Below are 15,869 nucleotides of genomic sequence, written 5' to 3'. Positions count from 1 at the left end.
ACTATATTAATTGTGCAATTTTACAATACATTTATAAGCTCAAGTTACCTAAGAGTGTGAAATAAGCAAAGTAACAGAGATGCATCTGGAAAAGCAGCACGTAAAATATGTCTCTCTGTCAACTCTTTGTCTGTCATGATGGCATTAGTCTTTGACCAAGAAACATTGTTTCTCTTAAACGTTTCCACAAACCAACTAATAATTAAAAAAAAGAGTTTATTGTCAATAATTTAGTTTCAAGTATAAGTTATAAAAATATTTTTGTTTGCTATGACAGTAGCTTAGCTAAACAAAAGAGATACCAATTAAATAATTTCTATGCTACTCATATAATCTAAAAGAGTAAAATATGAGATTCATCTGTAACTGACATCTTTAAACATCACTGGAGGACCATAGGACTGTCCCGCAGAGCATATTTCCCCCAGTTGCAATAAGACATTAGAATTTCAGGTTCAAAGTAACAGGACTGAAGATTTTTTTTTTCCAAATGTTAACTTCTTTAGGTGCTCTAAGTCACCACAGTATAGTTTAAAAATGTGACACAAAATGAATTTGAAATGTTTTTTTGGAGGTTACCTATCCATGGAAATCAAATATATGTACTGCATGAGAAAAATCAAACCTCAATGATGCAGCATCCTCATTTGTAAGTAAACCTACAGCAGCTACTTCACTTTCACCTGTTTAATGATATCAAAATTAATTAAAAATATTTCAAATTAAATATACAAATTTATTTTAAAAAAAAAGCAAATAATGAACAACTTTGCAAAATATATTGATAGTATGTACTAAAAGCAAACATAAAATGTATAAAGCAACATAATAACCAGCACTATCTTCACAAAGTATAATATAAACAGGCAGTCGAATTTGTAACAATTTATAAGTTGCATCTGTACATATGAACTCTGGATATACATTGTATGCACTATGCATAAATGTGTCTTGGAAAAAAATCCCTTTTAAATTATTTTCAGAGTCTGTTAAAACTTCAACATTAGCATCTAAAAATAATATAATTATGTTTTTATATATAAATTCAATGAAATATATAATTATATAAATTCAATGAAACAGTGAACGAAAGAGTACAAAGTTATTTCAGAGATTACTTACTATATTTTTCTTTTAATGTTGTAACAAAAGTTCCGATATCATTTCGGGTGTCAGTTTTATGAGATAAAGCAGCAATATTAGATATATCTCTAAGAGTTATTATTTTGCCTGTGGAGTTTATCAACTCTTTTTGCAGCAGTTTTTTGTTAGGTTTTAAATGAATTAACTCTGTAGCTTTTTGAATAGCATAATCAGGGAGTCTTCTTTGATTAGGCAGGTGCTTATAGAGAATCTGAATTTAAAAATAAAGATCAATCTGTGAAAAAACATTTGGGTAATAAAGGGGAGTATAAGAAAAGAAAAAAAAGTGTAACTTACTTCAGATACTTCATGGTTATGTGTTTTATCCATATCTTGTAAAACTAAACATTGCCCATCTTTTGACGCTTTAAAATGCAGGTAGAAAGGACAGTTTTTTTTAAAAGTTCTATAATAATAGTTATAATCTGAATCCAAAATATGGTCTATTTTAGATATGTAATAATTTTCATTAAAATAAAATCATTCGCAAATAAAACCACCTTAAATGTGAGATTTTTAAGTGAGATTTTACTTGTTTTTTAAGTTTTTTACAGAACAAAATTATCTCTAATACTTTAAAAGTTATAAGAGTTTTAGTAACACCCTCTTGAGTGAATATTTTCAAACAAAAAAAAAAAAAAAAAAACAAGAAGCCATAAAGCTCATTTTGAAACAGCCATTCATAGCTTTTTTTGTTTAAAGTTGTATGCAACTAACCTAGGGGTTTTATGTTACTAAACTTGAGGTATTAGTTACTAGTTGTATGTAACTAAACTTGAAGTATTAGATATTTTTGCTAAAGCAATAAGTGATGATTACTTGCCACATCTAATATTGGATTTTATAAGTAATAGAAATCAGTGTGTAGTAGTCAATGAATTCTATTCAGACTAGGTAGACGTATTAAGTAGAGTTCCTCAGGGTCCTGTAATTGGTTCTGTAAATAATATTGTTTCGGTGTTCATAAATGATATCTCTGAATTGGTTTAAAAAAATGGTAATTGATTTTTTTGACATTATCCTGCAAAAAAACAAACAATAACTTACAAGCTTTTATGTATTCCCTCGCCACTACATTAAAATTTTTGACCACCATGTATACAACAATACTTGATGAAATAGTATTTAACCTGAGCCTCAGGCTGAGGTGCTTTAACAGCAGCTTTCTTTGGAACAGATTTTCAAGCAGCCTCAATAGTTCTAGCATCTCTAATCCATAACTTGACAAAATTAGTATCTTCATACTTTTTAATAGCTTCTTTTAACAATAAAAATGATGAAAAAGATTCAGAGAAAGTAAAAGCGATTGCCATTTTCATGATATGTAACACTTCGAATTGTTATGACACCTGAAATTATTTATTCTACCAAAATTTCTGAATATTATTTATTCTACCGAAAGCGTGTTTTATTGGTTGATTTGACACGTGAAATTCTTAGCCAATGAAACAGACTTTCGGTAGGATAAGAATTTATTTTTGGCTACCAACCAAGGGTGTACGACTCCGCATAATCTCCATTAAATTCATGTTATTGGTGAGGCAAAGGCTTCTTGGGATGTGTAGTACAGCCAGATTGTAAACAAAAGCCACAGAATACCTATAATCATTTAACTTAAATTGTGTGATTGGTTGATTAAGTCATTTTAAATTGATTTTTCTTTGGTTTTACTTTTTAGTTAACTAAATATATTAAAGATTACCTAATCATGTCTGCTGGATTTTGTGCAGCTGTTAATTGTCAGCATAAACGAGGGAAAAACGTAGATAAAAATGTGTCATTTTTTACGACTTTTTAAAGTTTCTTTTGTTAGTTAAGAGATTTTCAGGGAGTATTAGGAAAGCTGCATCAGTTATACTGTTAACTGTTTCTGGTATGCACGTTACATTCCTTAACTACCCTCTTCAGTATGCTAGAAGGTTTATAACTGTATGGTTGACAACTTTTGAGCCTTTTTTGGCCCAAAATTGTACAACTGTTGTATGGATTGTTAACTGAGCTCTGCAAGTGCAAAACAACTCAGACGTTCCTTCTAGTATTGAAACTAATTGATATGTTTTAAGATATTTTTAAAATAATAATACATTATATATATATATATATATATATATATATATATATATATATATATATACATATATATATATATATATATATATATATATATATATATATATATATATATATATATATATATATATATATATATATATATATGTATGTATGTATGTATATATATGTATGTATGTATGTATGTATGTATGTATGTATGTATGTATGTATGTATGTATGTATGTATGTATGTATGTATGTATGTATGTATGTATGTATAATTCTTTTAATTTCAGATGTAAAAAGTGGGTTATCAATTGCCGCCGTCAAGATCTTGACAACAAAACTTCAGTAGAACTGAATAAATCATATGCTCTATGCAGTGAACATTTTGAACCAACCCAGTATTACACAACAAATATTGGAGGCAAAAGGACAATTTCATCAGCAATCCCAACCATCTTCAATGTAACAAATCCTCCTAAAAAAATCTATGTCAAAAGAAAAGCACCTTTAGAACGATTTTTAGTTCAGCCAAGAAAAAAAAGTAAAAAAATCACAAGTGATCAGTCTGAAGAGTTAACAATTTTTCATAGTGCAGACACTGCACATTCAGAAGAATCTGATGATAAGGAAAAAACTACAAAAAAATTGAGAAAGCTTCAAAAACCCTTACACTTAAACCGTGTGAAAATTTATCGGTTAAACAAAAAAATATTGTTTTTAAAAGCGCATAATAAAAAATGCAATGGATCAATTGAGCATATTAGTGAACTTGCAAAGAGATACCTGTCCAAAGATCAAATTAAATTTTTTGAGAGTCAACTCAGAATGCACAAAAGAACAAAACAAGGAAAGAGATGGACAATTCATGATAAACTGCTTTCGCTACGGATTATGTATCATAGTCCACAGGCATTTTGCTGCTTGAGAGAAGTATAATATCTACTGATCCACAAATTATGTCAAGTTTTACAATCACAACATAGCTCCACGTAACAAAAAATGCCCTAAAAAAAAGGCTCGTGTTCTTCATAAGTAGATATTATACTTAGTTAAAAGAAACTTAATTGAAATTATTTGTTAGTACAGTTATGTATATTTATTGTATTTCAGCTCCATTAGCGCTGTTGATACAAAGCATTTGCTTTTTAAGTAGATTAAACCTGAAGTTATGTCTTTGTGAAAGTATTATTGTTTACAAATCTGGCTGTACTAGGCATCCCATAATTCCCGTTGACCGAATAACACTAAAATCTGCAAGTCGAACACCCTTGCTACTGACTTTCGGTAGGCTATCCACGGAGATATATATATATATATATATATATATATATATATATATATATATATATATATATATATATTGTAATTAATGAACATTATTGTTTCTATAAACATGTATTTGCTGAAAATGAAAAATCAGAAAATTGTAAAAATATCAAATTTCCCCACCTGCACATGCCTTACAGATAACACTCATCACACCCCCATAAAGTACCTCAATAAAGTTCAATATCTAAATTCTTCTTACAAAGTAAACACTTTTTCATTATTTAATATTCTCTATAACTTTGAATGAAAAAGTATCTACATATTCTAAAAAGAAAACCTATGAAAAGAGATAGCAAGCTAGCTACAAAAAACTTGGTAATGATACTGAAAGCAACCAGCGTCTGAAGTGAACTTAAAATTCTAGTTGCTTTCAATATCATAAGAAAGTGATTGATAATAAATAGCCTTATAATACATAAGAATTGATAAAAGTAACTTTAGAAGACTTTTCTTAAGGATTTAAAATTTCATAGATTTTCACAAGCGAATTTTTTCGCTATACCGTTAATAGCAATGGCGGTTAAAAATGAGTGCAGTTTATAAGTTACAATACCGAATTTCGATATATTTCGGGAAAAAATAAAAGTGGGGTGTTGCATTACCGAATTGTGAGGTTACCTTTCCGAATTTCGGCGTTGCAAAACCGAAATTGGCAGCATTAAAGAACCTTTTAGGTTGCATTACCATAAATAAATATGTTCATCATCATCATCATCATCATCATCATCATCATCATCATCATCATCATCATCATCATCATCATCATCATCATCATCATCATCATCATCATCATCATCATCATCATCATCATCATCATCATCATCATCATCATCATCATCATCATCATCATCATCATCATCATCATCATCATCATCATCATCATCATCATCATCATCATCATCATCATCATCATCATCATCACAATGAAAGAGTTATCAAATTATCAAATGAAACATTTCAAATTGCTCACATGGGTTGGGTTGGTGAATTTCCCTATGCGTTACTCAAACGTATATTATCCGTAAAACCTTTTATTTACTTTCCTTGAAATTCATTTACCTTTTTGGTAAACCTGGAACAAAATAACAAAATGATTGTTATTTGTCATTAAATCTATTTCCTTTAACTTCTGATCATATTCTTGCATTTTAACTATTGGTGTTTTTACTGTTTTATTTAAATCTGTTGGCGATTTGAATATAATATCCAAGGGAACTTTTTTTTCGTTAGTCATGTCAAAATTACACATCTGTTCATGATCAGTGTTTTTCGCACAAAGAAGAAATATTGGAATGAATAAAAGGAGTTGTAAAAGTATAGCAGTCATAGCGAGGCTTCTACTTTCCTTAGAGGGCTCAGAGAAATGCAATATACCATTGAATGGTATGTTTTTGGATGGAATATGTGGTGATTGATCTGAAAAACCTTTTTTTTTTCTTAAATGTTGTTTTTAACTTTTCCTCTTCCTCTCGCTTTCAAGAATTTGATATGCTTCAATAAGTGTTCTTTCAGCCAAAATGTTATTATCAACACTGGAGTAAAAAAGTCCTGAAAAAAACCTTGTTTACACTATAAGAATTTGTTACTACTTTTATAGTTCAAATGATAAAATATCAGAAACTTAAGTTTTTTCTATTGAAAAATTTTATTTAATAAATATAAGCAAAATGATACTGTTGATACTATATCTACAATAAAAAACTGTAAATAGCTAGCTGTAATTAAAGATATTTATACAATTATAAATAGTTATCTATAATTAACCTATAATTAGTAAAATAACAATTAAAATTAATAAACTAGAATTAGTAAGAATTTGTGACTTATTTTAAAAATAACTACTTCTTAAATATTAAATTTTATAAGTTTGAAACATTTGACTTTACAACTTACCAAATTTAACTTATTTCAATTCAGATGATATACATTCTTTTAAAAGATTAAAAAGGGGAAGTAAAGATTTACTACAAGCAAAATATTAAATAGAGAGTGCAAAGAATTTAAAAGGGCATTATTTCAGTTTTTGGTTATACTACCACCCATAATCTCTCAAGAATAGTTCAGTATTGAAATCTCTTAAGAATAGTTCAGTAATGAGGCTTCGAGATAGTTATGTTGGCAACAACTTAGATGATGAAGATCAGGTGATTTTGGAAACAGGCTTTGTTCAGACTCAAGGATCTTTTATAGCTCATCTTAATGAGGGCTTAGGTCATACTTGTTACAAACTTGCTTCCCTTTTCCAAGATATAATAGCTAGAATTTTACCATATAGGCCTGTTACTATGAAATATTTTAAGATTAAAACTTCTTATAAAGAAGATAAAACAGATGCTGAGCTTTGGGATATTGCAGAGTCATTAGGAGTAAGAATAGAAGAAGCAACCCAGGTTATAGGAGATAAATAAATATTTGGGCATTTTTTAAGCTTAAGACATAAATTCCTTTTGGCTTTGGGTGAGACTTATTTTGTCACCAACAAAGCAAATATACGAAAATTTATATAAAGTAATTTTTCTTAATTAAAAATAGAAGAAAATTTCTTGCTAGAATTTAAAGCTATTTATAATAGATATATTGGTAAACCACTCCCAAAAATATTTGAAAATAACTCATCAGAGCTTTACCAAATTACAGTTGATAAATGGGATGAGCCAAAGGCATGGGCTATACCTTTTGATGTTAAAGTAGGTAAACGTGCCAAGTTTACTCAAGAAGTAAAATCATCTATATCAAAAGATGACATGGAAGAAAAATTGCAAGCTCTCTAATCAAATAGTGCTAGACTAAAAATAGTAAACAATACACAGAAGAGCAGACTTACTACTTTTTAAAGTTTTTTCATGCAAGAGAAAGGGACTCTACCCAATATTTGCTAGAACATGGTATTTCTAATCTTCACTTTTTTGCTGCAACTAAAGATGAGAATGCAGTAGATTTCTTAGCAAAAACTAGGGCTTATCATAAGTTTATGAGGGGGATAGTAAAAAATGTTTAAATTCATAAGGAGGATTCTGCTATAGACACGATCGTTGTCCCTAGTAATGTTGGAACTGCTATTTATAAAAATGCAAATCATAAACCGGTAGGTGCAATCAAAATATTTGAAATCAATACTATTTACAAATTTAAAAAAAATACTATTTACAAATTAAAAAAAAAAAAAAAGAATCGAATCTAGATACCTTCAGACTGTCAGTGCAAACACACTAGCAAACACACTAGATCCTAGATATTTTGGATCTAATCTTTCTGAAAATGAAAATGAAGCTACCTTGAATTTCACAGATAAAGAGTTCAAGAATTTGTTACCAATAATGTTCAAATCAAAACCCAAATCTGTTCTATTTGATAAAAGCTATTTGCATAGTGAGTCTGTTTTAAAGAATGCATCACCAATAGAATGGTGGAAATATCTAAAAATTGTGGATTGTAACATAATGGATATTGAAGGTTTATTAAATGCTCTTGCTTTTAGTGCTGGAATCAAAAGAATTTTTTGCCTTGTTGAAAGAACTTTTGGCCTTGTTCATTTTAAGTTAAGAAACTGATTGGGGGTAGAAAAAGCAGCAAAACTTGTATTTATGTATAGAACATTAAACAGTGATGTATTGAATAATTTTGATGAAATATAACAGCAATATTGATAAAGAATATAGTCTACTCAAATAAAATGCGCTATACTTCTTTTTTTAATTCAAAAGGATAATTAAATATGGCATATTTTAATAAAAACCTAATTTAAACCAAAAAAACCATGGCTTTTTTGGTTTAAATTAAGTTTAAATTTGGTTTAAATCAAAAAACCAAAAAAAAACCTATGATTTTTGGTTTTTTTGCAACCTTGTATAGATGATTTAGTAGATAAATTATCTGTTGCAATGGAAAAAGGTGTTCCCTCAAGCATTAAAGTAGAAAGAGATTTTGGCGCAAAATATGGAGAAACCAGAGGAACTCTTTCATCTGTTTTATATTATGACTATAGATCAAGTTATTTAAGCCTTAAACTATAGAGATTAAGCTATTCTATATGATTGGTTATTATATTGCAAAATGAATGTCAATAAGACTTTCATGGCAGAAATACAAATGTTAACATTTCAAAACTCCATTTAAAAACTTGAGGAAATTTTAGGCAATAGTACTAGAATAGGGGTAAAGGATAAAAAGGCAACAATTGAATACAATGATGGAGAATTCACAGTTACCAAAGATTATTATGAAGTAGCACTCACAATTCTTACTAGCACTGGAAAGAATTCAATTTCTGCTGCTAGATATGCAATAAATAAAGTACCAGCTATGGCATTTCAAGAATTAGTACATGAATGGTATGATGTAGATACACCTTATTTAGGTGGAGAAGTTTTACTTCAAGCTGATTAAGTGGTTATGCTGTCCCCAACTACTTACAAATCCATTTTTTTTATATGCAAAATAATTTTAATTTTTTATTCTTGAAAGGTAAAAACTTTTTTTTGGTTTGGGTCAAGTTTGTTGCATTCTTGTGTTGTTTTTTTGTTGTTGTTGTTGTTTTATTGTTTTTTCTCTTTTAAGTAGAATTAAAAAGATAAATAAAAAAAGTTGTAAAATAAAAAAAAAAAGAAAAAAAAGTTGTAAAATAAAATGTTTTAAAAATTCTTTACTGTTTTTGTGTGCTTGCAATAACTGCATAATCCTTGTGCTTGAACAAAACCATTTTCAATATCATTCAATATCAATATACTTTGTGTTAAAGATGTTACAAAAAACACAGGTCATTGCAAATAGTAATTTACTTATAAAACACAACGATCTAAATAAGATAAAAAGACAAAAGAAAAAGTTTAAGAAATAAATAAGTCACATAACAAAAGTAGAACTTTGCACAAACCTCTAAGTAACATTTTTAAACAGACTTTTAAAAGAGTTAAAATATAAGTCCAACAGTTGTCATAATGTGTCCACACATACATATGCATATACAGATATATACAAAGAAGAATTTATAAAATGTACATAAACATAAAGAAAACAGTTATAGAAGTAAAGAATAAAGTTAAGCGTAACTTTTTAGGTTCAAAGATTACCTACAACATAACTCATTGCTTCATAGCTGAATTACTCTTGAGAAAGTTCGTTTTTGATATCATTTAATACTTTTAGGTGCTGAGTATAATTTCTGATTTTAGTATAATCATAAATGGAGTCAATGCACGCTTCAAAAACTAACTTTGCACCCTCAATTTCAAACTTTGTCTCCAATACATTTTTAATTCCTTTCATTAATTTTCTAAAGCAACCAACATCATCTGCTGAATCTGAGACGAAATAACTTATAACTGAAGATATTGAACAAGATACTGCAGCGCTAAAGATCCAATGTTTATCAAGTGCGTTACTGAAATCTCTAAGTATAATGTCTTCTATATTAGCCTTCTCCTTTTCTGCTCTTGATCTCTGGGACCAAGATGGGTATTTAGCACTTGCCATATATATTTACCTCAAATTAAGTATAATTTTTGTAGGTGATGTTAAAAATTAATCGTATCTTGACCAATGCGGTAAGCGAAAGATACTATGACCCACGACGAGGAAATTAAAATATGTTTTAATTATGCGAACTTTGTTGTTACGTCATGCTAATATTAATTAACGTTTCGTGTAAAGTAATATTATGTTGTTGTTTTCGTTTATTTCGCACGTGCTTCAAAAGTTTAAAAAAATGCATGAAAGTAAAAGTAAGTTAGTAAGTTTTTTTGTTAAAATAGTTATAAGATTGGAAAGTAATATTAAAAAATGTTAAAGCGAGACGTCATTGACATTGACTGAGGGAAGAAAGTAAATGAAAATTAAATAAAAGTTAATTAACTTTTTTGTTATTGACGTTGCTAATCTGTTCTTAAAATATTAATCCTGCTGCTACTCGCCTTTTTATTTACAAAAGATAAAAAGAAAGTTTAACTTGGTATTGTGTATCTTTATACTTAGTTTATTGCTAAATATTTGCTTACTTATATTTTTGAATTGATTTATTATTAGTATTTTCATGGTAAGATATAATGGTATTACACATAGTACTACTTATTGTACAATATAATATATCAATTTCAATATATTTTACTAATATACCATGGTATATAAATAAATTTAAATTGATACATTATATTGTTTGGTATAATGTCATTTGATACTGTTTATTGGTATTATTTAACAATATTTTAAATGGTTTATTGTTATTATTTAATATTATTTTTATACTAAATATATATACTGTATTACTCACTACAGTTCATTTTTTATACAACCATAACGTTTTTAAGCATATGCAGGCTCAGATTTTGTTTTTAAAATAAGCATATTTAAGCATATTCTTGAACCATTTAAATGATTAACAAAAAATAAATTTAAATTTAAAAAATATATTTTTTTAAATTTAACCATTTAAATCAACAAAATAAAACTTGTACATTTTTATGTTTTACAAAGCAACGACTTCATGAATTTCTAATTTAAATATAGCTTAAGTTTGGTTTGACTTTTTTTTTTCCTTTTGAGCGTTAGAAGATATTATTAACAGGAATTTTTTATAGCTAAAAGAAAAAGTCATATATTTTTTTATAAAGATGAAAATGACGCCTTGAGTTACATAAAACAAACTAGAACACACTGTTCGCTTTGTAGCATTGTTTACACCCAAGGGATTTGGTAACACAGGTTTGAACCTTTTTTTGATTTATTTAATATCAACTTTATGATACAAATGTTTGAGTTGTCAGAAAATTCTTTAACACAAACTTTTGAAAATAAGTGAAAATAGTTGGAAAGGTAAATGAAATACATTATAAATTGAAAGTTTATAATGTATTTTATTAAGAAGATCAAATGCAGTGATGAATTAAAAACTTTAAATGCCTTTTTCTCAGCTTTAAAATAATGTCTCTATCAATTACAATTAAGTTACAATTATTTTGCAGTTATTAATTTTGCTTCTTCTTAGGTAAGAAATTTGTGTATTTATTTTTTATCCAATTTAGCAGGTTGTTTTTTAAAATTAAATAGTTCATGGCAGACTTCAGACTTCAACCTCAGACTTCAAACTCTCTTTTAAATTTTCTATAAACCAGAATTACTTTCTTTGATGTAAAAAATTTGATGTAAATGAAAAATTGGCTTCAAAATATAATATTCCAATACATGTTAATAAAAGTTATACTATAAGCTACTGCTCTAAATCGAACATTTAGAGCAGTAGCTTATAGTAGCAACAATGCAATGACATTTAAATATTGTTAATATTTAAATGTCATTGTATTGTCATACTTTATTTCAATTTCTTTGTATATGGTTCTTTGTAAAATGGTTCTACTTTACTAGAATTTACGAAGTTAATGTTTGAGTTATTAAGTGTTTACTGTAAATCCAATGTTTCTCATTAAAGTTTGGTTAACTTATTGTATCATTTTTTGTATAAACGCTTTCAGTGTAAAGCAGATCGTGTCACATTTAGATATACATAGTGAAAATCACAAAGTTTTATGGGAAAATGAAGGATTTTATGCAGACGTGCCTTTCATGGTTTTAGCACAGAAAGTTTTGGATTGTTCACATGGAACAGATTGCAATAATGCAAGAAAGAAAACATACAAGATTAAAACAAAAGCAAAGGTAAACTCCATTGTTTATAACATGAATTCCAAGTTATAGTTTTAATAAAGAATATTTACCTTACTAAAATATTGCTTGAATAATTTTAGAAAGCTGAACACTCTTGTCAAAAAAGTTATTTTAGTGTGCAAGACACAAAAAAATTCCAATGTCCAGCACAAGTTTCTATGAAGGAAATTATATATTTCAAAGATTATAAGGTAATTTCTAAACAATTTACTCTAATTGATATAAATTTTTACTACTGTAAGCATGAAACAAGCATTAATTATGAGTAATACTTATTCTATTTCATTTGTGCATTTGTACATCCATGTAGCAGGCATTAAAGCCCACAATTTTTGCCTTTCTCAATCTCTAACTCAAATAGTCAACTTATCAACTCACTTTCCAGACAACCCAAATCATCTTCCTTCTCTACTTGACTTATGTCTTGTTTCTGATCCTAGTCAGTGCTCAGTTTCTCCTCACACACCCTTAGGTGCTTCTGATCACCGTTTGATCTCTTTAAATCTATTATCTCATTCTTCTTCATCATCTAAATCCCCCTATCATTGCACCCTGTTGACAAATGTGCTTCTTAAATAACTTTGTAGATTCAGGCTGGCATGGAATCTTTTATTCCCAATCAATGATTCCAAGTCAAACCTTATTCTTCTCATTGGTTTTCCTCACATTGTGCTGCTGCGATTGCCAACTGAAATCATTACTTCCATATCTATCAGCAAAACAATTCTCCAGAAAACAGACGTCTGTTTATTACTGCTAACGCCAAAGCCTGCTATTCTTAGGTCATGAAATCTCGTTTTTCATCACAAAAATTAGGCTCTTGTGACTTCTGGAGAATCTTTATTAGTATCAATAATAAGGGCAAATCTGTAGTTCCACCTCTTTTGTATGGTTCAGATTTTGTCACCTCACCTAAAGACAAAGCTGAATTGTTTGCTAAGAATTTTTCATAAATATCGACTTGATTTCACTAGTTACGTTCTACCTGATATAGCCGTCAAACTGGTTGATCCATTGCTTGACATTCGTATCACTCCAGCTTCTGTATCTAAAGTGATTTCCTGCTTAGACTCTTCTACAGCTTGTGGCCTGGACAACATACCTGTTATAGTCTTGCAGAAGTGTTCTCCGGAGATGTCGTTGATACTTTGAAAACTATTTAACAAGTGCTTATCAGAGTCTTGTTTTCCAGCCTGCTTAAAAGCAGCATTTGTTATCCCTATTTTCAAAAATTCTTGAGAGCGATCTGATTTGTCCAACAACCGTCCCATTAGACTTCTTCCTATCATAAGCAAAGTTTTTGAATCTTTAATTAACAAACACTTAATCTCTTGATTTGAATCTAATAACTTACTTTCTGATCACCAATATGAATTTCGATCTTCTTGTTCAGTTACAATTACAGCTGATTTGCTAACAGTAATAATCAATAGGTTTTATCATGCATTAGATAAAGGTGGAGAGGTTAAGGCCGTTGCTCTTGACATTTCTAAAGCATTTGATAAAGTTTGGCATGCTGGTCTTCTCCATAACCTTTCTTCTTACGGTGTGTCTGGTATCATCTTTAAGATTATTGAATCTTTCCTTTCCAATCGTAGTATAAAAGTTGTCCTTGATGGACAGCACTCTTCTTCTTATTCTGTTACTTCAGGGGTTCCTCAAGGTTCAATCCTTGGCCCTATACTCTTTTTAATTTACATTAACGATCTTCCAGACATTCTTATATCTAAGGTAGTATTGTTTATTGATAATACTACTATTTATTCTTGTCATGATAAGAAGCCAACACTCTCTGATTGCTTGGAGATGGCATTTGAGCTTGAAAAGGATCTCACTTCTGCTACAGCATGGGGCTCACAGTGGCTGGTGACTTTTAATTCAGATAAAACTCAGTTTTTTTAGCCAATCATTATCGTAATAATTTAGATCTTCCTATATTTATGAACGGAAATGTACTAGATGAGTCATCTACCCTTTTCTTGAAACAATATCCAAGATTTTTTGATATGAATGAAAGAGCAAGTTGTTCAAAATTAAATTAGTTAATTTTATATTTATTTTCTGCTTTTATTTGGATGAATAAAGACATTACTGAATTTAATAATACTAATTTATCCAATCTAGGGTTTATATTGCTGCTTTATGAAATCCTTCTAAACCAAATATTTTTATTATGTCTTTGTACAGTCACTCTTATGTCTCGTTTAATCTGTTTTAACTAAATTTTGAATTAAAAAAAAAATGAGTCTCTATAAAACCAAAGATTCAAATGCAGGAACTTCATAAAGTTACGCCTGAGTTTCCCAAACATAATGTAGAAATTAAAATAGATTAGACGCAACAAAAGAGTGGATGTATTAATTTTTAATAACAATATTTTTTTTTACTAGAGAATGACAGTTGATGCTACTTTTTATACTTGGATTAGCAATGTATATAAAAGTGGATTTAAATGCTTTATTGGTTGAAGATGCTGGTTTCAGAGGTGGTATTACTGTTTTTGACAACGTTTTACTTTTTTGATCTGCAGTATCCAGACGAATTGCGAGTAGTGTTTTCGTTACTTGAAAAAGTTTGTGGCATTCTAGAAACAATTAATAGTTCAATCGCAAATGATTTTTTTAGACAACTGAACATTTAGTTAAATTTATAAATAATCAAGATGCAATATATATATTTTTTTTGATAGCATTTTTTGTTTTCTATGGGGTTTTATTTGATTTTGACTTATTTTTATTTTGATAAATTATCTGGGTTATGTAATAAAAAATAAAAAAGTTAAATATTTTTAGTAAAAAGTATAATCATTCATTTTATAAAATTTGTGTTTTTTTTATTTTAGTTTGTTTCTTTCTTTTAGGATAACAACTAAAAAAATATAAAGTTCCATTTTTCAAGTTTTAACTAATCACTCTTTATGATATGCATCTATTGTTGTGGTGGTTTATATTTTATTGATAGTTAATACATGCATTTTCTTGATGCTATATATCTATATTTTGATTGCGTTTGCACTTGTACTTTATACGAGAATTAAAATATATACTAGTACATTAAGTAAACGTACAATAGTAGTTATATAATACAGTAAGGAAGTTTTACTCAATCCGCTGTCTTAAAATAAAGAAATACTCTCTATTATTCTTACAGGCATTTAATATTTTATTTCTTTACTAGAGGTAAGAGTCAGACATTCTTATTTTCTCTAGTAAAAGTATAAAAAATTAATAATTGTATGTTTGATGTTAGCTATAGGTGTCAACACCTCTGGACCAACCAAACTTGGCACAGGCACTAAGTAGGCCTGAGCGGTGGTTTTGACCAGGTTTGGGCCACCAGCGGCCCCTCCTAACCCTAACCCTGAGAAACCCGCGCGAAGAGACGGGTAATCCAGCTTGATTATATTAAGAAAATTATTACCTATTAATTTCCTTGTTTTAAGGCAAGAATTTTGCTTAAAAATTCGTTCCTTATTTTAAAGGATACTTTTTTAATGTTTCAACTGGGCAAATAACCAACAAATTTTAAAACAACACATGTTAACTTTTTTTTTCTTAATTCAAACACTTAATATTATACTGATTATAAAAAATAATAATGTAAGATGGTAGCTTGTTGCTATGGTAACCGATGAAAATAGCTGAAAAATACCAAAAAAACTGGGTTTACTCTGTAAAAAAGGA

General features: G+C 28.7%; 2 protein-coding genes and 1 pseudogene across 3 annotated transcripts; 2 read left to right on the top strand and 1 right to left on the bottom strand.

Annotated features, from left to right (window-relative positions):
- Nucleotides 1-19: 19 nt before the first annotated feature.
- Nucleotides 20-2,316, bottom strand: LOC149883736 (uncharacterized). The gene is made up of 5 exons (XM_090099024.1): nucleotides 1,441-2,316; nucleotides 1,123-1,354; nucleotides 834-1,010; nucleotides 626-683; nucleotides 20-195 (listed from the first exon to the last, which is right to left on the bottom strand). The coding sequence occupies exons 1-5, from the start codon at nucleotides 1,471-1,473 to the stop codon at nucleotides 45-47; spliced, it is 651 nt and encodes a 216-aa protein (XP_089955150.1). The 5' UTR covers nucleotides 1,474-2,316; the 3' UTR covers nucleotides 20-44.
- Nucleotides 2,317-10,903: 8,587 nt separating this feature from the next.
- On the top strand, nucleotides 10,904-14,966 carry LOC149883734 (uncharacterized). 2 transcript variants are annotated; one of them, XM_090097716.1, is made up of 3 exons: nucleotides 10,906-12,177; nucleotides 12,267-12,377; nucleotides 14,577-14,966. In XM_090097716.1, exons 1-3 carry the CDS (start codon nucleotides 11,935-11,937, stop codon nucleotides 14,652-14,654), a joined length of 432 nt encoding a protein of 143 aa, XP_089953842.1. In that variant the 5' UTR covers nucleotides 10,906-11,934; the 3' UTR covers nucleotides 14,655-14,966. The 2 variants fall into 2 exon arrangements, with proteins under 2 accessions (XP_089953843.1, XP_089953842.1); XM_090097717.1 differs by lacking the exon at nucleotides 12,267-12,377 and having other exon boundaries at nucleotides 10,904-12,177.
- Nucleotides 12,430-14,583, top strand: LOC149883735 (uncharacterized; annotated as a pseudogene).
- Nucleotides 14,967-15,869: the final 903 nt, after the last annotated feature.

The sequence above is a fragment of the Hydra viridissima genome, unplaced genomic scaffold (assembly GCF_058129835.1).
Source record: "Hydra viridissima isolate aposymbiotic clone 2 unplaced genomic scaffold, HvirCarnegie_v1 scaffold_9, whole genome shotgun sequence".
NCBI lineage: Eukaryota > Metazoa > Cnidaria > Hydrozoa > Anthoathecata > Hydridae > Hydra > Hydra viridissima.
This window is presented reverse-complemented; position numbering and strand designations above follow the sequence as displayed.